This window comes from Rhinatrema bivittatum, chromosome 9 (assembly GCF_901001135.1).
Source record: "Rhinatrema bivittatum chromosome 9, aRhiBiv1.1, whole genome shotgun sequence".
Taxonomy (NCBI): domain Eukaryota; kingdom Metazoa; phylum Chordata; class Amphibia; order Gymnophiona; family Rhinatrematidae; genus Rhinatrema; species Rhinatrema bivittatum.
In genome coordinates this window covers 21,653,853-21,673,861 of record NC_042623.1, presented here as the reverse complement: position 1 = coordinate 21,673,861, position 20,009 = coordinate 21,653,853, and the positions used below count along the sequence as shown (strand labels likewise).

The window sequence follows — 20,009 nt, the reverse complement described above, 5'->3', positions numbered from 1 at the left end:
GGCTGAGCATGTGGCCCAATGCACTCCTCCTCCTGCCAGTCCAGTGAGCAGCAGGGGTGAGAGAGGAGGAACTGAGGGATGAGAGCGGGGAGCAGCTGGGATGAAGAGGAGTTGGGGTGGTTATTAGAAAGAGAAGGATTGATGGGTGTTGGGGGTGCGATTGAGTGCATTGTATGTGCTCTATGGAGTCCATCTTTACAGTCTCGTAGAGTTTTGTGAGAGAGCTGCCTCTCACGGTAGATGGATACAGAACTGCTGCTGCTGCTCTTGGTTCTTGTTTCCTTTGCCTGAGCCTCATCTTCATGTAAATGTATAGAGAGGATCCCTGGCGACTCTTTTTCTAAAGGACTTTCTGACTTAAGATCCTGTAAATACTGTTTTAGTTGTTCCTTAAGCATCATCTACATATTACAGAAGGTGACTGGCCCTGAATCTAAAACATGTTAGGCCGAGTATTTAAATGACCTTTCAAGTAGACTGGTATTTTAGTAAGTGTAAAATTAGTGAATTATATAAAAATAAACTTCAAAGGCCTAAAGCCAGTTGACTCAACTTGGAACTGTAATTCCTTTCTGTATGTACCCAGACTTAAAGATTTATAATTTCATGAAAGATTAGCTCTGAGCAGAGATCTTTCCCACCTTGGGGAAAGGAGTCCGTTTGGATTTTGAGTGAAGATATTGAAATGTATCATAGTTCCAAATCCTCCTTTCCTACCACTGCTGTCCTTATAAGACCATTTTAGCATCTCAAAGGAGCTGTTCTGTAAAGGGTTTAGAGAGCGAATTTTCAAGAGTGGATGTGTATCATTGAGCGACTGAAAAGATGAGTACAGGTAGGGCTTCCAGTTTTTGGTTTTAACTGGAAAAAAACCCCAAAATAACACTCCCAGTGCAAAAAAAAAAAAAAAAAAGGAATGTGTTTTATAGATAAACACCAGAAAAATGCCACTTCCCCTAGGGCCTAGTAATCTCTCGCCTTTACTTTGCCTACCCTGGATCCTCCACTTGTTTTTTTGTGCCTTTTCCACCCCATCGACGACTCAGCTGCACAAATGTATGCATTTGATTCCACCCCCAAAAGTACTCAACAATAGTGCCTGTGCCGCAAAAAACACCAATAAACAGGGATTTTTGGTGCTCCTGATTAGCTGGAAAATAAACTCCTAAGGTTACAATTTATAAACGCTTAAAATCAGGAACCCTAACTGTAGGTCAGTGATTCTCAGAGTTTTCTTCTGAGGATTCTTCTTGCAGTTCTCTCAGATAAACCCCCGATGAAATAAGTTCAGTATCCACAGCACAACGTGGAGATCTTCACAGGCTTGTAAGTGGGGGGGAGGGACGACTTGATCCTGAAAGTAAAACGTAATTTACACCCAGCTTTCTTACCTTACTGCCCTTACTTTTGGCTTTCCTGGTTGCGGGATCATAGTGGCCTGCGAGGCAAGGTTTGTGGGACCCAGTCCTAGTTGCAATTTCAAACAACTGGATTTGTCCGCTCTGCTCTGATCTCTGCTTTCCTCCTGCCTTCCTTCTCCAGTCTTTGTTTTATTCTTGCTCTTCCTTCCCATTTCTCATCCACCCTCTCTTTTTCTCAGTGCCCTTTTCACGCCATCGTTCATCTCATTCTCTTGTTTCCTCAGCAGTTCTCTTTCCCTTCCTATTCACTGGCCCTTCTTTACTCTTCCTTTCCTTCACCCCTCTTACTCTTCCCTCTCACTCCTTTCTTTATTACCTTTTTCCTATCTTTCCTTTACTTATCCTTTGAGTCTTCTGGAATTACTTGAAACAACAAAGATTGCATTCAGAAATGTAAAAAAAAAAAACAACCCCCAGAATGAAATTGATTTCCTCAGACAAATAGAGAGATGGAAAATGTGTTTTGTGTTAATAGATACAATCTCCAATCCCCCAGCTCTCTCTCTCACATAAGAGATATATTCAGGAAAACTCTGGAAAGGCTGTGCTAGTGCATGCTGGTCACTGAGGAGACCAAAAAGCCAATACAAACTTAAAGAACTTGGCTCGCCTGGTCGGCTGGGGAAGCTGGGTCATTGTTTGAGGGTGACATGTAGATGCTGGATTGCAGGATTCATTCTGGAAGGAGCCGAGCCCACGACCATCATTGCAGTGACTTTTAAATCCTTGGTTCACTGTGCAGCAGCAGTCAAAAAAGCAAACACAATGTTAGGAATTATTAGGAAAGGAATGGAGAATAAACTAGAGAATGTCATGGTATCTCTGTAACGCTCCATGAGGAAGGCTGCACCTAGAGTACTGTGTGCAATTCTGGTTCCCACATCTCTAAAAAGATATAGTTGCACTGGAAAAGGTACAGAAAAGGGTGACCAAAATGATATAAAGGGCATGGAACGGAAAGGCTAAAGAGGTTAGGGCTGTTCAGCTTGGCAAAGAGACAGCTGAGGGGAGGTTATGATGGAGGTCTATAAAGTCATAAGTGGAATAGAATGGACAAATGTAAATGTGTTTACTCTTTCAAAAAATACAGTGTGGGGAGAACTCCATGAAGTTAGTAAGTAGCACATTCAAAACAAATCAGAAACTGTTTTCACTCAATGCACAATTAAGCTCTGGAATTCATTAGCAGAGTACGTGGTTAAGGCAGTTAGTGTAGTTAGGTTTAATAAAGGTTTGGACAAGTTCCTGAAGTCTATAAACTGCTATTAACCAAGTAGACTTAAGAAATAGCCATGACTTATTGCATGATAGCAGCATGGAATGTATTTACCGTTTGGGTACTTGTAGCCTGGATTGGCCACTGTTGGAAACAGGATTCTGGGCTTGATGGACACTCAGTCTGACCCGGTATGGCATGTTCTTGTGTAAGTTGGGAAGGGATCTGAAGTAGGAGGAAATTCCCTTGGTAGTTGTGAATGAAGCTGTAAGGACAAAGGAGCCCTGTCCAAAAAAAAAAAAAAAAAAAACCCTAAAGAAATTTATCGGCTGTAAATTGTTTAAAAAAAATAAAATAGCTACTTTATTTTTATATTCCACCTTTCAGCCACTTCAAAGTGGATTGCATTCAGGCACTGTAGGTACCTGATATGTGAAACCAGAATAGCCTGTATCTTTTTTACCTTTTAACAGCACAGGCTGCCAAAAAGATAAGAACATAAACTAAGAATACGTGCGGTCATGCTTAGCTATTTTGGCAGTATGAATCCTAGAATTCCAGCAATCCATACCCATACAGGTCCATTTTGAAGTTAAGAATCTGCCACATTCCCAATTGATCTTCTCCTTTTCCTTGTTGCCCTTGAGGGTGCTGCTCATCAAGTTGTTCCAAAGGTGAATTGACACGATAAATCCGAGAAGAGCCCTAAAGCAGGGGCTGGATTGCCTTGTGTGCGACCTTCGGTGCCCCCTGTTTGTTCAGAATCCAACAAGAAAAAAAATTCCTTTCCCTTTGCTCTTCTTTTCTTTCTTTTCTGCTTTCCATTTATCACTGATGCCAATTAGTTTCTTCTAAAAATTAGATTATTTTTTATTTTTCTATTTTATCTAGAAGGGCATAATCTCCTTTTTTATCACTTTCAATAATCACACTGCAAAATGAACTAACTACAGCTTCTGGTAATTTCAGGGAAACCTTTTAATAGATTTCCTGAACTGGAGGTTCATATTAAATATGTTGAGATGTTGCGATCAGTTATGTGTAAAAGAAACATTTCCATAAGAAAGGCAGTTGTTGAATGTTTATCAAGTGAAATGTGATTGACTCCATTTAAAGGGAAATATTGCATTTCGATGTTCCTCTTGAAGCCAATAAGATTTTCAGGGCAGTGCTTTTGAAAATGTTTATCAGGTTAGATGAGATTTCTTTTCAAATTCAGCCAAAATAAACCCAGCAGGAGATGACGCTCATCAGATCGTACTTCTAAATCTGCTGTGCTGAATGGTGTGCTTCACATTTCCAGTATTGCGTTTATCAGGTACAAGATTCCTAGAAGTGACATGTGCTATGCATTATGGCACCTACCAAAGAGGAAGGCATGTCTTAAAAGGAATTGCACTTGGGACTTCTGGGCATCTTCCAAGATGTAGCAGCCTGAAGATTTCGTACCTAGAAGAAAAAGTTGCAGTCTAATTACTTTCCAAGGGGCCACTATAATAGGCTGAGTGTTAGAACTGTGCTGGAATTCAGCGCACAGTTTCTCAATGCACACACTCCTAGTGCAGGAAGGCTAATGGTATGCTAACAGATCAGGAATTGAAAAATGAATACAAACCCAAAGAATGGGTGGAAAGAAAATGCTTAGCATGCATAAAATGTGATTTATGCATATTTTTGTTTTATACATTTTGTACACACAAATCATATTTTATGTGCAAAAAACATGATTTGTGCACATATTTTCTGTGCATAAAATACAATTTATATGCACATTGTTTTCAGTGCAGAAAGCAATTTTTGTGCACATAAATCACATTTTATGTGCAGAAAACCTGCTTTGTTTGCACAAAGTTATGTTTGCTGCGCATAAACTCCTGACTACAGGTCCTGCCACTAGAAACTTTGCTCCACTCGGACTAGCAGTTCAGTTTCCAGCACTAAGCAAACACAAGGTAAGCCAGCACAACTCTCTCTATACTGGGGATAATAGATCATGCCATTATTAGCATGGGATTTGCATGACAGGGTGCTCACCTGTTATGCACCTTGTTGTGTTCATTTTAGTGCACAAAAAGTCTTCCTGCATCAGCACCAAAAGATGGTCTGGTGAGAGTTTTATTTTCCAACTGTGCTTTGTACCTGAATATCAACCATGCAGCAGAGGGCCTGCAGGCCTGATGATGAATAATGTCTGTAAATAATAGGATCAGCTACTTATGTAGTTATTTTGCAGTTTTACATAATATATTCCATATACTTACCTCCTCTTAGGACTCACTGGAAACAAATTTGTCTTGATCAAGCTTCCATGGGCAACAAATATAAATAAAGAAATAACACCCATCATGGTGATTATGGAGGAGAGCCTTTGTAAATCCCAGAGTTTCCCATGTTTACATTTTGAAAACTAGTTACGTAGTTCTCAGTCCTGACCCTCAGAGCCCCCAGAAATGACTATTGTTTAGGATACAGTAAATATTCATGAAATATATTTGTTTGCTGTTGAGCTAAGACCCAAGTTAATTTGCATATTTTAGTTATTCTGAAAACTATGTTTGGGTCATGTGGACTGGAATTCATAACTTCAGTTCTGAGCAAGCTTCTTGCGACAAGGTGGGCTAATAAGAGCATGGAAACAAAGCAACTTGCTTAAAGCAGAGGTGATTCCCCACTAATTCTGCTCTGGGAGTTGCTTCTTTAGCTTAGTAGTAGATTCCTTGGTTTGGAGCTGTAAGCTGAAAGGTGGCAGGTTCCAAATCACAAGGTTCCCAGCTGGAAAAGTAGCTTCTAACAGCACTGCAGAGTATACAATATTCCAGAAAGAACGCCCTAGATTGAGACCCTGGGGGGAGTGTGTGTGTGGGGGGGGGGGGTTAGACTTAGGTGCAAAACCCAAAAATAGTTCTTCATAGAAAAAGGTGGAAGATGCATGCAGTGGACTCTTGGGATAAATGTGGGATAAATGCAGAAGATCCCTAACAGCGAGAGGAGAGTAATGAACACTGGGTTGACCTGCATATAGTGGTGATTACAACTCTCAACTATATAGCAGATTCGGGGCTCCAAGAATGCATTAGCGTAACCTACATGGTACAGCAGTTACAAACAGTTACAAACCAGCAGCGGTACAAATACAATTAGGCTTCCAAGAAAGTAAGGGATAATCTGCATGGAGTGCGCATGCTTAAAACCCAAACTTCAGTGAGCCTTGGCTTCCCTATAGTTATGCCAAGCTGTTATTGTAATGTGGGCGAGTAGCTAGCACCTTCTGGCCGGCCATACTGGAGAGCAACCATGCTAGAGTAGATTATTCCAGAGCTTTGTGGTTAGACATGGGAACGTGTGGTGCTGGAGGGACCCAGGTGAGGTGCTTGAATGCTCACCTACCCAGTTTGCTATTTCCTGCATCCCTTCTTGGGAAAAGAGCACTGTTTAAGTGGCGTAGAATGAAGGTCTGTCCTGGATAGGAAGAGGCGTTGTGCAGGCAGTCGCACTCCGTATCTGGTAGCCGAGATGGATCTTTGGCAGTACATATGGAATAACTAGGCGAACTGGATGGGGTCATTTTTTTTTCTTTTTCTGCCACCAACTACTGTTTCCTTTGGTGGTAGGTTACCAAGAGACTTTCTTTTCATCCGTATAATAAGTAGGAATATTGTTAAAGGCTATCGTAATAATTGATAAAAGGAAAGTCTTAGAAATGTATTTTTCTTTTTTATGTAGGTCAGATATTGCATAAAAGGTATCTTTGCTGCATTATTTCTTGTATTTTGTTGCTCTGTCCTGGCTTGTTTTCATTTTTTTGTCCATTTTGCCAAACAGCATTTAATTTGACAAAGGATATCCCCTCTCACACATTATTACTTAAATATATCTGTTGCAGATTAATAACCTTGTTGGTTCGGAAACTGTTATGCATTAGCCACATGTGTGCTTTTATCACCTCATGTGTGGGATTTTTCTTTTATCTTGCTAACAGGCCACAAGCGTAAAGAGATGTCAGGGATCAAAGAGCCACTGGTACTCCCTTATTTTTGTCAGTATTGGACAGCTTTTAATTTCATGATGTTTAATGTACTAATGATACATTATAGGACTCCCTTATGCTGATACAAGTGGTCTCGTTTCTTTCTTTGAAGATCCGAACTGCTCAGCTTTGCTTTGTAACCTAACGCTCCACTATGCACCATTTTCTCTTTCTAATACAAGCATTACTCTGCATCTGATTCATGCGTGCGCACTTCTCTGTGGACTCCCAGCTTGTTCTGGTGATGGGGGTTGATTATCCGAACCTCTGTTAACATCCCCATAGATCCCTCTCTCTTTCAGTAAAAGGGAAATCTACCATTTAGCAAGAAAGCCTCAGTTGATACCTGAAAAGCACATAAAAGGCAGGAGGTTTTTCTTGGTGGCTCTGCAGCACTGTTTTGCGCTTCATGCAGTAGACTTGGGTTTGCTTCCCAGCGTTGGCTTATGCTCTTTGGGGATATTTCAGAGGCAGCATTCATTGTTCCTTGAGGGAAAGGAGCCTTGGCCATGCCATAATGTTAAGGCCTAATAGACTCAGAGTTCACGCTTAGCAGATTAAATGTGTGACCTTTGGCTGATAACTACATTTTCAGACTCAGGAACAGCACAGACTGTGGGTAGCCAGGTGGAAACCAGAAGGTTGATGGTGGTCAGGTACTGTCCAACAAGGGCAGAGGGACTCAGGCTGCCAAATGTTGGGCAGTAGCCTCACTAGTTTTGGTAGCTGTTTAGATCAGTGATGCTCAACCCTGTCCTTGAAGTATACCTAACTGATCTGGTTTTCAGGGTATCCAAAATAAATATGCATGAGATATATTTGCATACATTGGCGACCCAGTGTATGCAAATATATGTCATGCATATTCATTGTGGTTATTCTAAAAACTAGTCTGGTTAGATATAACATGAAAACGTGATGGAAGAAAGACCATATGGCTCATCCAGTCTGCCCAGGCACCCAATTAATTTAGCATTATAATTCCCATCAATCCTTAGAGATCCCCCTGTATTTATCCCATGCTTTCTTGAATTCAGATACTGTTTCTGTCTCCACCACCTTCTCTAGGAGGCTGTTGCAGGAAACCTCTACTCTTTCTGTAAAGAAATATTTCCTAAGATTACTCCTGCGACTACCCCCTTTCACCCTCATCGCATGATCTCCCGTTCTAGAGCCTGCTTTCTGTTGAAACCTTTGAGATATTTTAATGTCTATCATATCTCACCTTTCCTCCAAGGTGTACATGTTTAGATCTTTAAGTCTATCCCCAAGGGGGGGACGGGGACACACAAACCGCATGCATTTCTTATGAGAAAACTGCCAACTTTGCCTCCCTCCTGAGGTCCCTCCTCCCCCCCAAAAAATTACTTTCTGGCTTTGAAAGGTATGAAAGCCAGATGTGCCCCCAAGGACCTACCTCCTCACAAATTTGGTGGAGCTTGGGTCCAGCCATTCCAAAGTTGTAAGGGTGACACACATACACCCCCCCCCCCACACACACACCCCCACACACACACCCACACACACACCCCCCCCCCACACCCCCCCCCACACACACACACACACATACACCCCCCACACATACACACCCACACACACACCCCCTACACACACACAGACATTTTACAATGCTCTCTCATCAAACAGATCTCGAACAATGGACAAAATAAGAGTATAAGCCACAACACAGACTGTGAAGACATCTATTTTGTTCCTCTTCTCTGCTTTCCTATAGCTTCCTTTCCTGGAAAGGAAAGTTCTTTTTTACTCAACGCACAATTAAACTCTGGAATTTGTTGCCAGAGAATGTGGTTAGTGCAGTTAGTATAGCTGTGTTTAAAAAAGGATTGGATAAGTTCTTGGAGGAGAAGTCCATTACCTGCTATTAAGTTCACTTAGAGAATAGCCACTGCCATTAGCAATGGTAACATGGAATAGACTTAGTTTTTGGGTACTTGCCAGGTTCTTATGGCCTGGATTGGCCACTGTTGGAAACAGGATGCTGGGCTTGATGGACCCTTGGTCTGACCCTGTATGGCATTTTCTTATGTTCTTATGGCATCTATTTGTTCTGCCACTCTCCTCTTCTCTGTGATGACAGCCAACCTCATGTGGCGGGCTTTATTTTATGCAGTTTTCAAGCAAAGAGGCAGAGCCATGAGGAAGAGAGGACTGAGCATGCTCAGTGTAGCTTGTGCACGCTATTTTGCATAGCTGCCACATACTTTTTAGCAATTGGGCAGTAGTTGATGGCATGCATTTTGTAAGAGAGTGCATGCTAATTATGTGTGTGCACTATAAATATACTTTAGTTGGTGTGCTAAAACATTTAGTGCATTTTAGCATGAACACTAAACTTTTTGTGCATAGGCCCTAAACTGTTCTATCAAATGTCATGCAAAAAATCAGTGCAGAGGGGAAACTTAAACATTTGTCAAATAAGACTCCTAGAAAAATGCATTAAATATTCTACTTTTCTCCTATTCCTAACTGTATTAGGTAATAAAAGTCTTACAGATATTGAACTCTACATTTATATTTATTTCTAGGCCATTTCTATGGGTAAAATAGCGCTTTATCCACAGGCATGGGCTTTTCTAGATGCACGTTGTGCCACTAAATGCATGCTTTTACATGCTATAGTAGATATTCTTGGGGATGGGGGTTAGAATTTCATGAATACTTTTGAAAGTTCAAAAGTGGATGTGTATTTTTAGCCAGAAAAATTGCCTGCACAAGATAGCAGGTGTAAATATGTACAGGTAATTTTCCATAGGCAATGTTAAAGTGAAAGCACATGCATACTTGCATTTTGAAAATGAGTGCAGAGTCTGCAGGTACAAAGTACCCATGGACTCTGCAGATACGCAACCAGTCTGAATATACATATATAATCTGGACAGATAGATATATACATGCAGTGCACTGCATGTAACATGGTTTACTGACTCACTGTTACTGCTATGGAGTAGGTAAGCAAAGGCCATTGCAGCCCACCATGAGATCAATAGAATTTGTCACTGGGGTACATGGGCTGGCTGCTGCTGCTGCACTAAGTTCTGGTTTATTATGCTGCTAAAAATGTTGTGCTTTGAGGTGGAGAAAGGTTTCCAGGATCTGGTCTCACAACACAGAACAGAGATTTGCGTTTTTATTTTTATGCTTTTTTTCTTAGGTTTCAAAATGTACATAGAAACAGAAACTAATATACATCAAAAGAAAACAGAGAAATGATGACACATTTAAAAGGAAACAAAATATGTATGTAAAAGCTTAACATTTGTCAATATAAAGACCACAACTGGGGAGCTGATTTACAGGCCGATATAGTAAAGTGCGCTCCAGTGGAGCGCACTGTTAACCCGTGTTTGGACGCGCTAGCTTTACCCCTAATTCAGTAAGGGGGGTAATTGTGCGTCGAAAACGTGCATCCAACCCCCCCGAAACTAATAGCGCCCGGAACATGCAAATGCATGTTGATGACCCTATTGGTTATCCCCTCGCGATTCAGTAAGTAAAATGTGCAGCCAAGCCGCACATTTTACTTTCAGAAATTAGCGCTTACCTAATTTCTCTCGGCACCGGGAAAGTGTACAGAAAAGCAGTAAAAACTGCTTTTCTGTACACCCTCTGACTTAATGAGGTCCAAAAAGTTAAAAATAATTTTAAAAAAAATAAATTTTAAATCGGCTCACGGGTTGAAAACCAGACGCTCAATTTTGCCGGCGTCCGGTTTCCAAACCCGTGGCTGTCAGCGGGTTTGAGAACTGATGCCGGCAAAATTGAGCGTCGGCTGTCAAACTCACTGACAGCTGCTGCTCCTGTCAAAAAAGAGGCGCTAGGGACGCGCTAGTCTCCCTAGCACCTTTTTTTACCGAGGGCCCTAATTTGAATCATTTTATTTACTGAATTGCGCGCACAGGAGAGTGGCCTGTGTGCGCGCCGGGAGAGCGGGCGCTCGCCTGCTCTCCCGCGATTTTTACTGTATCGGCCTAAAAGAGAGAAAAACAGTTTAGAAGGAAAAATGATTCCCTAGCTTTAATCAAGTGACCTATGAATACCCTACAAAGCAGCTTCTTCATCTTGAAGACATTTTTCAAGGATCATAAAAAAGGTATTTATTGTTAGCCAATCTCTGCTGAAAATAGCACCCAATGTTACTACTATGTCTCTTCTGAAGGAATAACGTCTGTTTAAGACATCAGAAAAGATTCCTATTCTATGACCTGGAGATTGGAAAAAGACTTCAGGATACGATCCTTATCAGATTCTAAGAAAAATACGGCATTTTGACAGCGGCAAATCGTGTTTCATCCAGCAGCATGTATCTGCAGCATTATCTTATTAAAGGCCTGATTGCTTGTCCTGGCCAGATGACCATCCTCCTTTATCTATTATATAATCAGGACAAAAACTAAAAGCTGTATTTCTAATGCACATGGCAAGGAGGTGCTGGAAGCGTGAAATCTGCCTACACTGTTATAGAAGACTGGCGTTGCAATTTTCAGTATTCCCATGTAGCTGTAAAATGCACAGGTACTTTTACCACACAGATTTTGTAGGACATTTTTAAGATTAGCAGCCACAAAGTAGGCCTGGTCAAATGGCCATGTACTGGCTTGTCTGGGCGGCCGTGCAGGGGTAAAATAGTGCATACAGATTTGAAAATCATTTTCCTTCTCTGACCTAAACACTTCCTGAGTAATAATCCTGCTGAAAATATGCGTGCTGGGGAACTCTGTGGGTGTTTTTAGCTATTCAGCCAGGTAAATACCTTTGAAAATTGTCCTTGGAAATCTTGGCTTTCTTTTATTGTGTTTTGGATAGCTCCCTGTATCTGAAATGTCCAGTTCTTATGTCATTAGATCACTGACTTGAGATCCAGACCACCTTACTAAATTCACTTGGGTTAAATGTTGTCCAGAATACACACACTAAATGTGTTGTGTATTTCTGTTGTGTGTCAGAAGATTCGGGGTACAGGATGCTCCCCTCTTACCAGCGATTATAGAATTGGCAAGGATGAGGCTTGCTCAGTATTAAAGGGCATTTCAGTGATCCCTTGACTGGGCCACAGTACAGTGGTCAGCAGGGTTAAATGTAGACATAAGTAAAGAAAGCACCCTGTATTGTTAAAATGAATAGATCACTGGTACATTATAGACGTAGGGTGGTAGAGAATCATTTTATAAGCTTTCAAGTTGCAATTCAGAGAATACATCTATATTTCTATGTATGTGTGAGCATATTTGTGCACATAGACCGAACACATGCCTTGCAAGAAGAATAACTGTTCTTGTCAAGGGGAAAACCTGCCAATTGTAGTGAATTATAAGGGAAAAACACAAGAAGTATCCCTGCACTCCCTCTGATACAAGAAATGGATGCATGACAGCTGAAGCCTGTATTTGGATTACATCTTCGCAGTCTGCCTGGCAGCTTAGCTGATCACTCAACCACAATTTAAAAAAAAGAAAAGTGAAATGAGTGCACTCTGAATATCGCCTTTATGTCATAACTGTGCCTTCCCTGCCTGAAAATGATAAAAAATTACTATTGATCCTTACAACTGTTGCGTTCATCTTTATTGATCAGGCAGAAGAAAGATAAATTGCAGCCTAAATAAGATTATAGCCAATGTTAGCATTGTTGGGACTGCAGGTTGATAGAGTGCCATTCATCATCTCAAATGGTGACCTGTCCGCTCTTGCACCGGAGTCTGTCTGCTGTCAGATCATATGGCTATCGATTTTTATCTTCAGCCAAGAAACCGAGCTGTGGCTCTCATGGATGCAAACATGCAAAGGGCTTGCTGCTGTGAATAGATTTCATTTTCATTTCTGCACACAGAGCAGCAGTGTTTGCAAAATATAAACTGAAGTAGCTTAGTTGCATGGGGGAAAATCTCAGGGAAAGCCAATCTGTTGCCCCCATGTTGAGCAGGGCTGGATTAAGGCACGCTGAGGTCCCGAGCCGTACAAAGTTTGAGGCCCCTCCCAAAAAAAAAGTAAAAGTTGAAATTCTTTTCTATTTAGAGGCTCCTCAGGATTTGATGCCCTAACCTGTAGCCCAGGGAGCTTGTGCTTAAAACCGCACTGATTATGAGAGAACAGTACCTGATCGTCTGGTTTCAGATTTTAAAAAATATATTTCTATTGGGGGTCAGTCGTCTGAGCGTAGCAATGAATGCTATTGGTCTCCGCAGTGGTTTACATTAACAAGCTGATGCTGTCAGCTATGCGAGATGTTCCTTTTCTAAAGCTGGCGTTTGCTGCTATATTTTAAATATATATTTCTTTGAGATTTATAACGTTATAGGATGTGGGAGTGGGTTGCAGTGCAAAATTGGATGTGAAGCTAGGAAATATTTAACAGGTAAGACATGATGACTTTCTTTATATAAAGCCATGCGGAATCACCATGCAATTGAATATGGAAATTATGAAGGCTTCCATAGATTTTCCATGTCCTGCCTTCTAGAGCTGTGCCCTTTTTTATTAACAGAGTCATTTAGAAACACTGTATTACGCTTAAAACGGTAGTGTCATTTTTGTTATAATTTGAAGTCCTTTGTGACTCAGAGATTCATTAAGGGAGTAAATCAGTAAAAAAAATGTTTTTAACAGAATGTCTTTTGTTTAAAAACCTATAAATATATGCACTAAAACCTCCATGACTGAAAAGCAGATAAAATAATATAGCTGCTGAAAAAGTAAAATGAAAATGTATTTAAAAATCTTATATTCTACTACTTCCTAGAAAAATGTTCCTATTAGCAGACTGAAGCACTATTTAGCATGTTTTCTGATATATATGTATATATATGTATATGTGTGTGTGTGTTTGTGTGTATACATATTTTTATATATATATATATATAATCAGGAGATGACCATAACTGATCACTTGGCCAGGCTTACACTAGCTATGGGACTGATGGTTATAGTGCAGCCCTTGCTGAAGAGCTTTGTACAGAATCAGTGAGCCCAATATTCATAAGATTTAGGGGACTAAGAGTTAATGTCTGTATCTGGAAAATGGAGTATTTACCCTATCTGAGCTATTCCACAGGGCTAAAGGGGAGGGGCCAGATCTGGGAAACCCAAGTTATGTGCTTAGCGTTGCTTTCCGGTGCTGTGCCCTTAACTTGGGGAAAGCAATAGCCTCAGTTTAAAGCCTTAGATGGGCCAGACATAGGCACCCTGCCTTTTCTGACTGAAGGGATCTGTGTTTTTGCCATCAGAAGCTGTATAGTATGCCCTGTGTTTTCATCTTCTCTTTTATATTTGACTTGACCACATGTTTGTTGTCTGATTTGAAGAGACAACTGTTTTACACTGTTGGTTCTGCTGATGGGGTAGTAGTCAGCTAATGTCCCTTACCCAGTAGCAAAATTAACTAATACCAGAGTATAGGGTCATGGTTTGGGTTTTTTAAATCTTTTACCATAGCGTCAGATTCATAGTGCTTTTAAATTATATGGTCATTATTGCTAACAGCTTTAGGATTCACGCTTTTATATTTATGAACTAAAGTATATCCCGTCTGTCTTTTTCCTAAGTAAAGTGAGCCTTGGGTCTGTATTTAGTGGAGAGTAGTACAAAATGCACTTCCAGCTATAGATCCCTCTTCAGATAGAAAACTCTCTAGATAGATATTAATGCCTGTGCAGGAATACTGCATCTGTAACCAGTCATTGTTTGTCTGCTAAGTTATAACTATGAATGTCACTTTGAAAACCGTTGTGATCTATAAATGGAACCACGGTATAGAAAAAAAATGTCTAAATAAATAATAAATATAGCAGCATCCAGGAAAGGTGTTTTGTACCCTAGGATGTGAAAATCATTGATAACAATACTTTGTAGATTTAACAGGGACATTTTGGAGGAATGTAGCAGGTTCCTCTTCTTTACCTCATTGAAATATATTGGGTTGAGTGCCCTTTCTGAAGGGACAGCTGAAAAAGAGCACTTTTAAACTAAATCAGAAATGAGTCTATTATCAGGAAAGGAAGAAGCTAAAGCGATGCTGATGATGATGAAAACAATAGGGTTATTATAGCAGGCCTTTGTAATAGGCATTCTAGATAGAACATAAGAAATTGCCATGCTGGGACAGACCAAGGGTCCATCAAGCCCAGCATCCTGTTTCCAACAGAGGCCAAAAACCAGGTCACAAGAACCTGGCAATTACCCAAACACTATTTAGCTTAATGGACTTTAGTAGATATACAGAAAAGGAAAGTGCTCAACTGCATTGGGGGGGACCTTGACAACTTCAGAGTACATTGTTTTCTAGGAAAAAGAATTGGAAATCTGTTTTGCTTTTGTGTGCAGGTAATCAATAATCTGCAACCAAATATTCTTAAAAAGTAACATGAACAGACTTCAGCTATACCATAGAGTCTCTAAGATTTGGGTAACCGCTATGGTTCTTTGAGGTTGTAAACCGTTCTGATTTTCTGGGCAACTAAAACATAAATGACTCAAATTTGCAGAACAAATATATACAGATATATCGGAATATTCCGTGTGGATGTTCTGAAAAACCAACTAGTTTGTGCCTCTCATGGCCTGGAAGTGAATGCTCCTCTTCTCAAAGAACAAGCAGAATGTCAGAACTTTGAACATGCCTCATTGGGCCTGTGCAGCATGCCATACTACCATGCATCCTCTTTCAGAGGATGTATCTCATGTTCTGTTTGCTTCAAGGAAGGAACCCACAAGAAAATCTTATGGGCTAAAGTAGAGAAGGTTTGCCTTTTGGTGTGAGAAAAAGGTCATGAATCCTTTCTCCTGCTCCACACAAAAACTGCTTGATTATCTTCTACATCTTTCATAGTCAGGTTTCAAGATGAACTCAAAACATTCATCTTAGTGCAGTTGGCACCTATCATATTCATGTAGGAGGTAGCCTTTAGTTGTCCAATCCATGTGGAGCTTGCTTCATTTGAAGCCTCCTGTGTCTTGGTATTGACCCAGCTGATGAAAACTCCCTTTGCGCCTCTGCATGTCTGTGAACAGAAGTACCTGACCTGGAAGGTTGTATTTTTGGTGGCGAGTGACTTCAGCATGCAGATTCAGTGAGCTCCAGGCTCTAGTAACTTAGCGAACTTATACCGAGTTATTCCACGCTAGGGTGATTCTGCCTAAGTTAGTGTAGGACTACCATCTTAATCATCAATAGTCCTTCCAACATTCTTTACCAGGCCTTGTGTCCAAAGAACCTTGGCCTACCTCGAACTGAAGCCCATACAAAATCCAACCAGATTTTTGTTTGTTTGTTTTTTAAGCACCAACAAACCTGGGATTGCAGATGCCAAACAAGCTGTACTGAATTGGCTAGCAGATTGCATCTCCTTCTCTTATGCCCAAGCGGGCATGAATCCGGTGAGCCCTGTCAAGGCTCATAGTGTCAGAGCCATGGCAACATCAGTAGCCCAGCTAAATCTGTCTCCATGGAGGAGATCTGCAAGGCTGCGACGTGAAGTTCTCTCTATACATTCTCATCACATTATTGTTCAAACAGGGACTCCCAGTGCAACACTGGGTTTGGCCAGTCTGTCCTGAGAAATCTTTGAGGTGTAGTACCTAACCTCTTGCCTCTCAGGGCCTGTTGTTTTTGTTCCAGGCTGCCCCTGTAAAAAAACAAAAACCAGATACTGTGGGGAAAATGCTTATTGCCACCAAACAAAAGTTTGTTTCTCGTTGCCACTGTTTTGTTTTTTCCCATTTTTTGTTCAGGGCAGTAGGTAGCTGGATATACCCCATGTGTGAGGACTGCCATCCTGCTTGTCCTTAGGAAAAGCAGAGTTCCTTTACTGTAACAGGTGTTCTTGGAGGACAGCAGGATGTCTGTCCTCACAAAACCCACCTGCCTCCCCTACAAGTGGCTTCTCCAAATTTAGCTAAATTAGAGACTGAAAGGCCCCTCGTAGGAAGTAAAAGTTACCTGCTGGGCTGCATCTGATGATGTCACCCACTTGTGAGTACTGACATCCTGCTACTCTTGGAGAAAACCTATTACAGGTAAGCAATTTTGCTGTATGAACACAGTAAAAATAAATCAATAAAGGAGAGTCTTTTTATTAAATCAATCAATAGACTGTTAACATAACGCACATACGTATCCTGGACTGGTATCTGCTTTCTGCCTGAGTTGTTAGAAAAGTTTGTGACATCACGGCTTTGTTTCCATCGAATGAATGGATGGGCTGGATATAAACCAGTCTGGATTTTATGCTGGGCACAACATGGAGTTCAGTTACAAAGCACTGCTCGTGGAGCATTTCCATGAGCTGCCTCACTTACCCTCGACGCCACCAGAACTTGTCAGCGGCAGGAATGCCACCAGTGCCCTATGCAGCTGACCGTGACAAGGGATCCCGCCACAGCACCACTCCCTGATGTCTCCTTAGGCACATGTACCCAACGGCCTGACCTTTAAAGTGCCCACAGCAGGAACCTCAGCCAGTGTGTCCTGTGATGACATCACTGGCCTCTCTGTTCTTAAGGCTCCTCTGGAGGAGCCACCAACGCATCAGCAGCGAGCCTCCTGCCTTGCAGTGTGTGTTGCCTAGCGTTCCCAGTTCCTGATTCTTGTCCAGCCTGCCTTGTCTTCTCCAGCCTTGCCTTGTCCTATCCGCCTTGTCTAGTGTCTTCTGTGTGTCTTTGTCCACCCTTGCCCGACTCTCCGGATCTTGATCTTTTACTTGGACATAACCACGATTGCTTTCTACCTGGACCTGACCGCTCCTGCAAGCTGTCTGCCCCAGTCTTGGCCTGTTTTGTCTTTGTTAGTCTGCTACCTGCCCTAACCCCGCTGTGCCTTTTGACTTTATCTTCGCCATCCTAGGGATCTGCCTAAGTCCTGCCAGCCACCAGAACCCAAGGGCTCAGCCTGCAGGGGAGGCAGCTGGTAAAGACGAAGCTCCACATTGTCCCGCTATAGGGTGCATTTGCCAGTTGTTGGCGTAGGCCTCATGGGTTCGCCCTCGAGGCTGCATCAAATACGCCACAGCACAAAGGGTTCACACAACCGATACCCTTTACAGGCCCATTTTAATTTCTGCATCAGATGATGTATTGTATATTTTAGACAAAGAAAAATGATTATTGATCCTGTTGGACATATCAAGTGCTTTTGACTTTGTGGACCATCAGCTGTTATGGGAATGCCGTAGATTGCTAGGTCTTAGATATACGGGGATTAAATGGCGAGCCTCTTTTCTTTCAGGACAGATGCAAGTGGTGAGTCTAAATGATTCTATGTCATCTCAAGTGAAATCTGCCATGGGGACCCCCAGGGCTCTATCCCAACTCCTTATACAGCTATTGGGAAGAGTTATTTGGAGTCTTGGTTTTTTGAGATATGTATACACAGGTGGCATTCAGTTGCTTCTCCCATTAGGCATGGATCCAAATATCACAGTAGCTTTGAATCATGGTATGATAGTGATTGCTGATTGGCTGCTGGAAAGTGGTTTGTAAAAAAAACAACTAATAACTTGAAATGGATTATTAATATTGTTATATAATGAGCTTAATGAGGTCAGTATTCAGAATCATTTAGCTAGATACCTCAGACGTTCTAGCCAGATAACTTTTTATCCAGCTAAAATTGACCGGATAAGTCAGAAGCGTTCCAGGAGCATGACTGGGAAGAGCAAGTTAGTCGGCTAAGTTATCCTTCTAACTCCGATATTCAGAGTAATTAACTTATCTGGCTAACTTTAAGATAGCCGGATATATTCAGCTGAATATATCTGGTTAAGGTAGCCAGATAAGTTTATCCAGCTAACTAGCCAAGCTACACAGTGGCTGAATATGGACCTCTGTATATCAGCATGTATAATAATTAGAAAATACAAAAAAAAAAGGGGAATTATTTAAGATTGTATTAGTGATCCAAGCTACATTTTATTCTTCTTTCTTTTTTTTCCCCAGAGTACTCAGTTCTACAAAGTCACTACCGACGAGTATCAGAAAGCTGCTAATGATGTGGAGACCAGATTCAAGTAAGATCTTTGTCTGCTTTGAAAACGTTAACTAACATTAATGGAGGGAAGGCATGCAGTTATGGCTTATATAACCCATGAAAACTGAATTGTTTAAAAATCTATGGTTGTAGACCTGCTTGCAAAATCTGATTTGGCAAAGATTTTATCAGTAGTCTGCAAGGTAAATTGTAAATTTAGGTCAGGGTATACAAGACATGATTAAAGAAAGATTAAAATAATCCTGAAGTGGTGCACTGTAAAACTGTTTCTCGGTGGACAAGCAGGAACAAACAGCCACACAATTGGATGACATTATCTGATGGCACGGATACAGAAAAAACTCTCTTCTAGCCCAGAAAGATGTCACTCGCTTGAGTGGCTGTTTTGTTCAGCTGTCCACAGAGAACACCTGATTCAGGTAAGCAGCTTTGCTTTATAGTGATCCCTTTTCATCTTGATCAGAATTTGGTTTTGCATATTTATTTCACACACGAACTACAGAGGCAAGGGCTTCTGACACCAACTGGTGTCAAATGAGACCATCCTTATCTGTATAAGCGGCAGCTGTGGAGCTTCATTCGTCTATTGTATTGGTTTGGGGGAAATTTAAAAAGGCAAATTTACTGAGAATAAGGAAGTAAATAAAATAAATCTGAAGAATGTTCTGCACCCCAAGTGTAAATTGTAAGATTATGAATGTGATTTATAGCTCCTTTATGAGCATCTGTGATCTCCAGTTATATTACTGGGTAGCTAGATTACCTGGGTTAAGAGCTTGGGCAGGAACAGATTTCACTTGGCCTGGGGGTATCCCTTGAGAGACATCAGATTGGTGGCTCTGGCCTGATTGTTTTACTTGCCAACATGGATTAGGAAAACATCCCATCACTGCTCACACTATTAGTGTTTCTGCTTTAGTCTCCAGATATCTTGAGAACCCTTGGTCTGGGCTTTTCCCCTCTATTCCTGCCGAGTAAAAACCCGTCTTTTTTTCCCTAGCGAACGACTCCCCTAATGCATTAACATGGCAGTTTGCAGGACTTAAATTTATAGGCCCGATCTGAAAAGGCAGGTTTATTAGGCCTTTGGAAAATTTGATAGCTGAATTTCATGTTTTACTGTCTACCCACTATATTTACTTTTGGCTATAGAAGGCTCTATTTAGTCATTTTACGTGAACATGGACCCTCAGAGGGGGTGGTATAGTATAGAACAGGGTAAGCAACTCCAGTCCTCGAATGCCGCAAGCTGGTTGAATTTTCAAGATAACCACTATAAATATGTATGAGATGCATTTGTATGCAATGGAGGTGGTACATTCAAAAGCATCTCATGAATATTCAG

The 20,009-nt window shown here is 41.2% G+C and overlaps 1 protein-coding gene across 2 annotated transcripts in view; it reads left to right on the top strand.

Annotated features, from left to right (window-relative positions):
- Positions 1-20,009, top strand: part of CHCHD3 (coiled-coil-helix-coiled-coil-helix domain containing 3) — a 522,566-nt gene that overhangs the window by 369,729 nt on the left and 132,828 nt on the right. For both annotated transcript variants that reach the window (XM_029615341.1, XM_029615340.1), the window contains one exon: positions 18,613-18,683. In XM_029615341.1, coding sequence (XP_029471201.1) covers positions 18,613-18,683 — 71 coding nt within the window. The remainder of the gene's footprint in view (positions 1-18,612; positions 18,684-20,009) is intronic.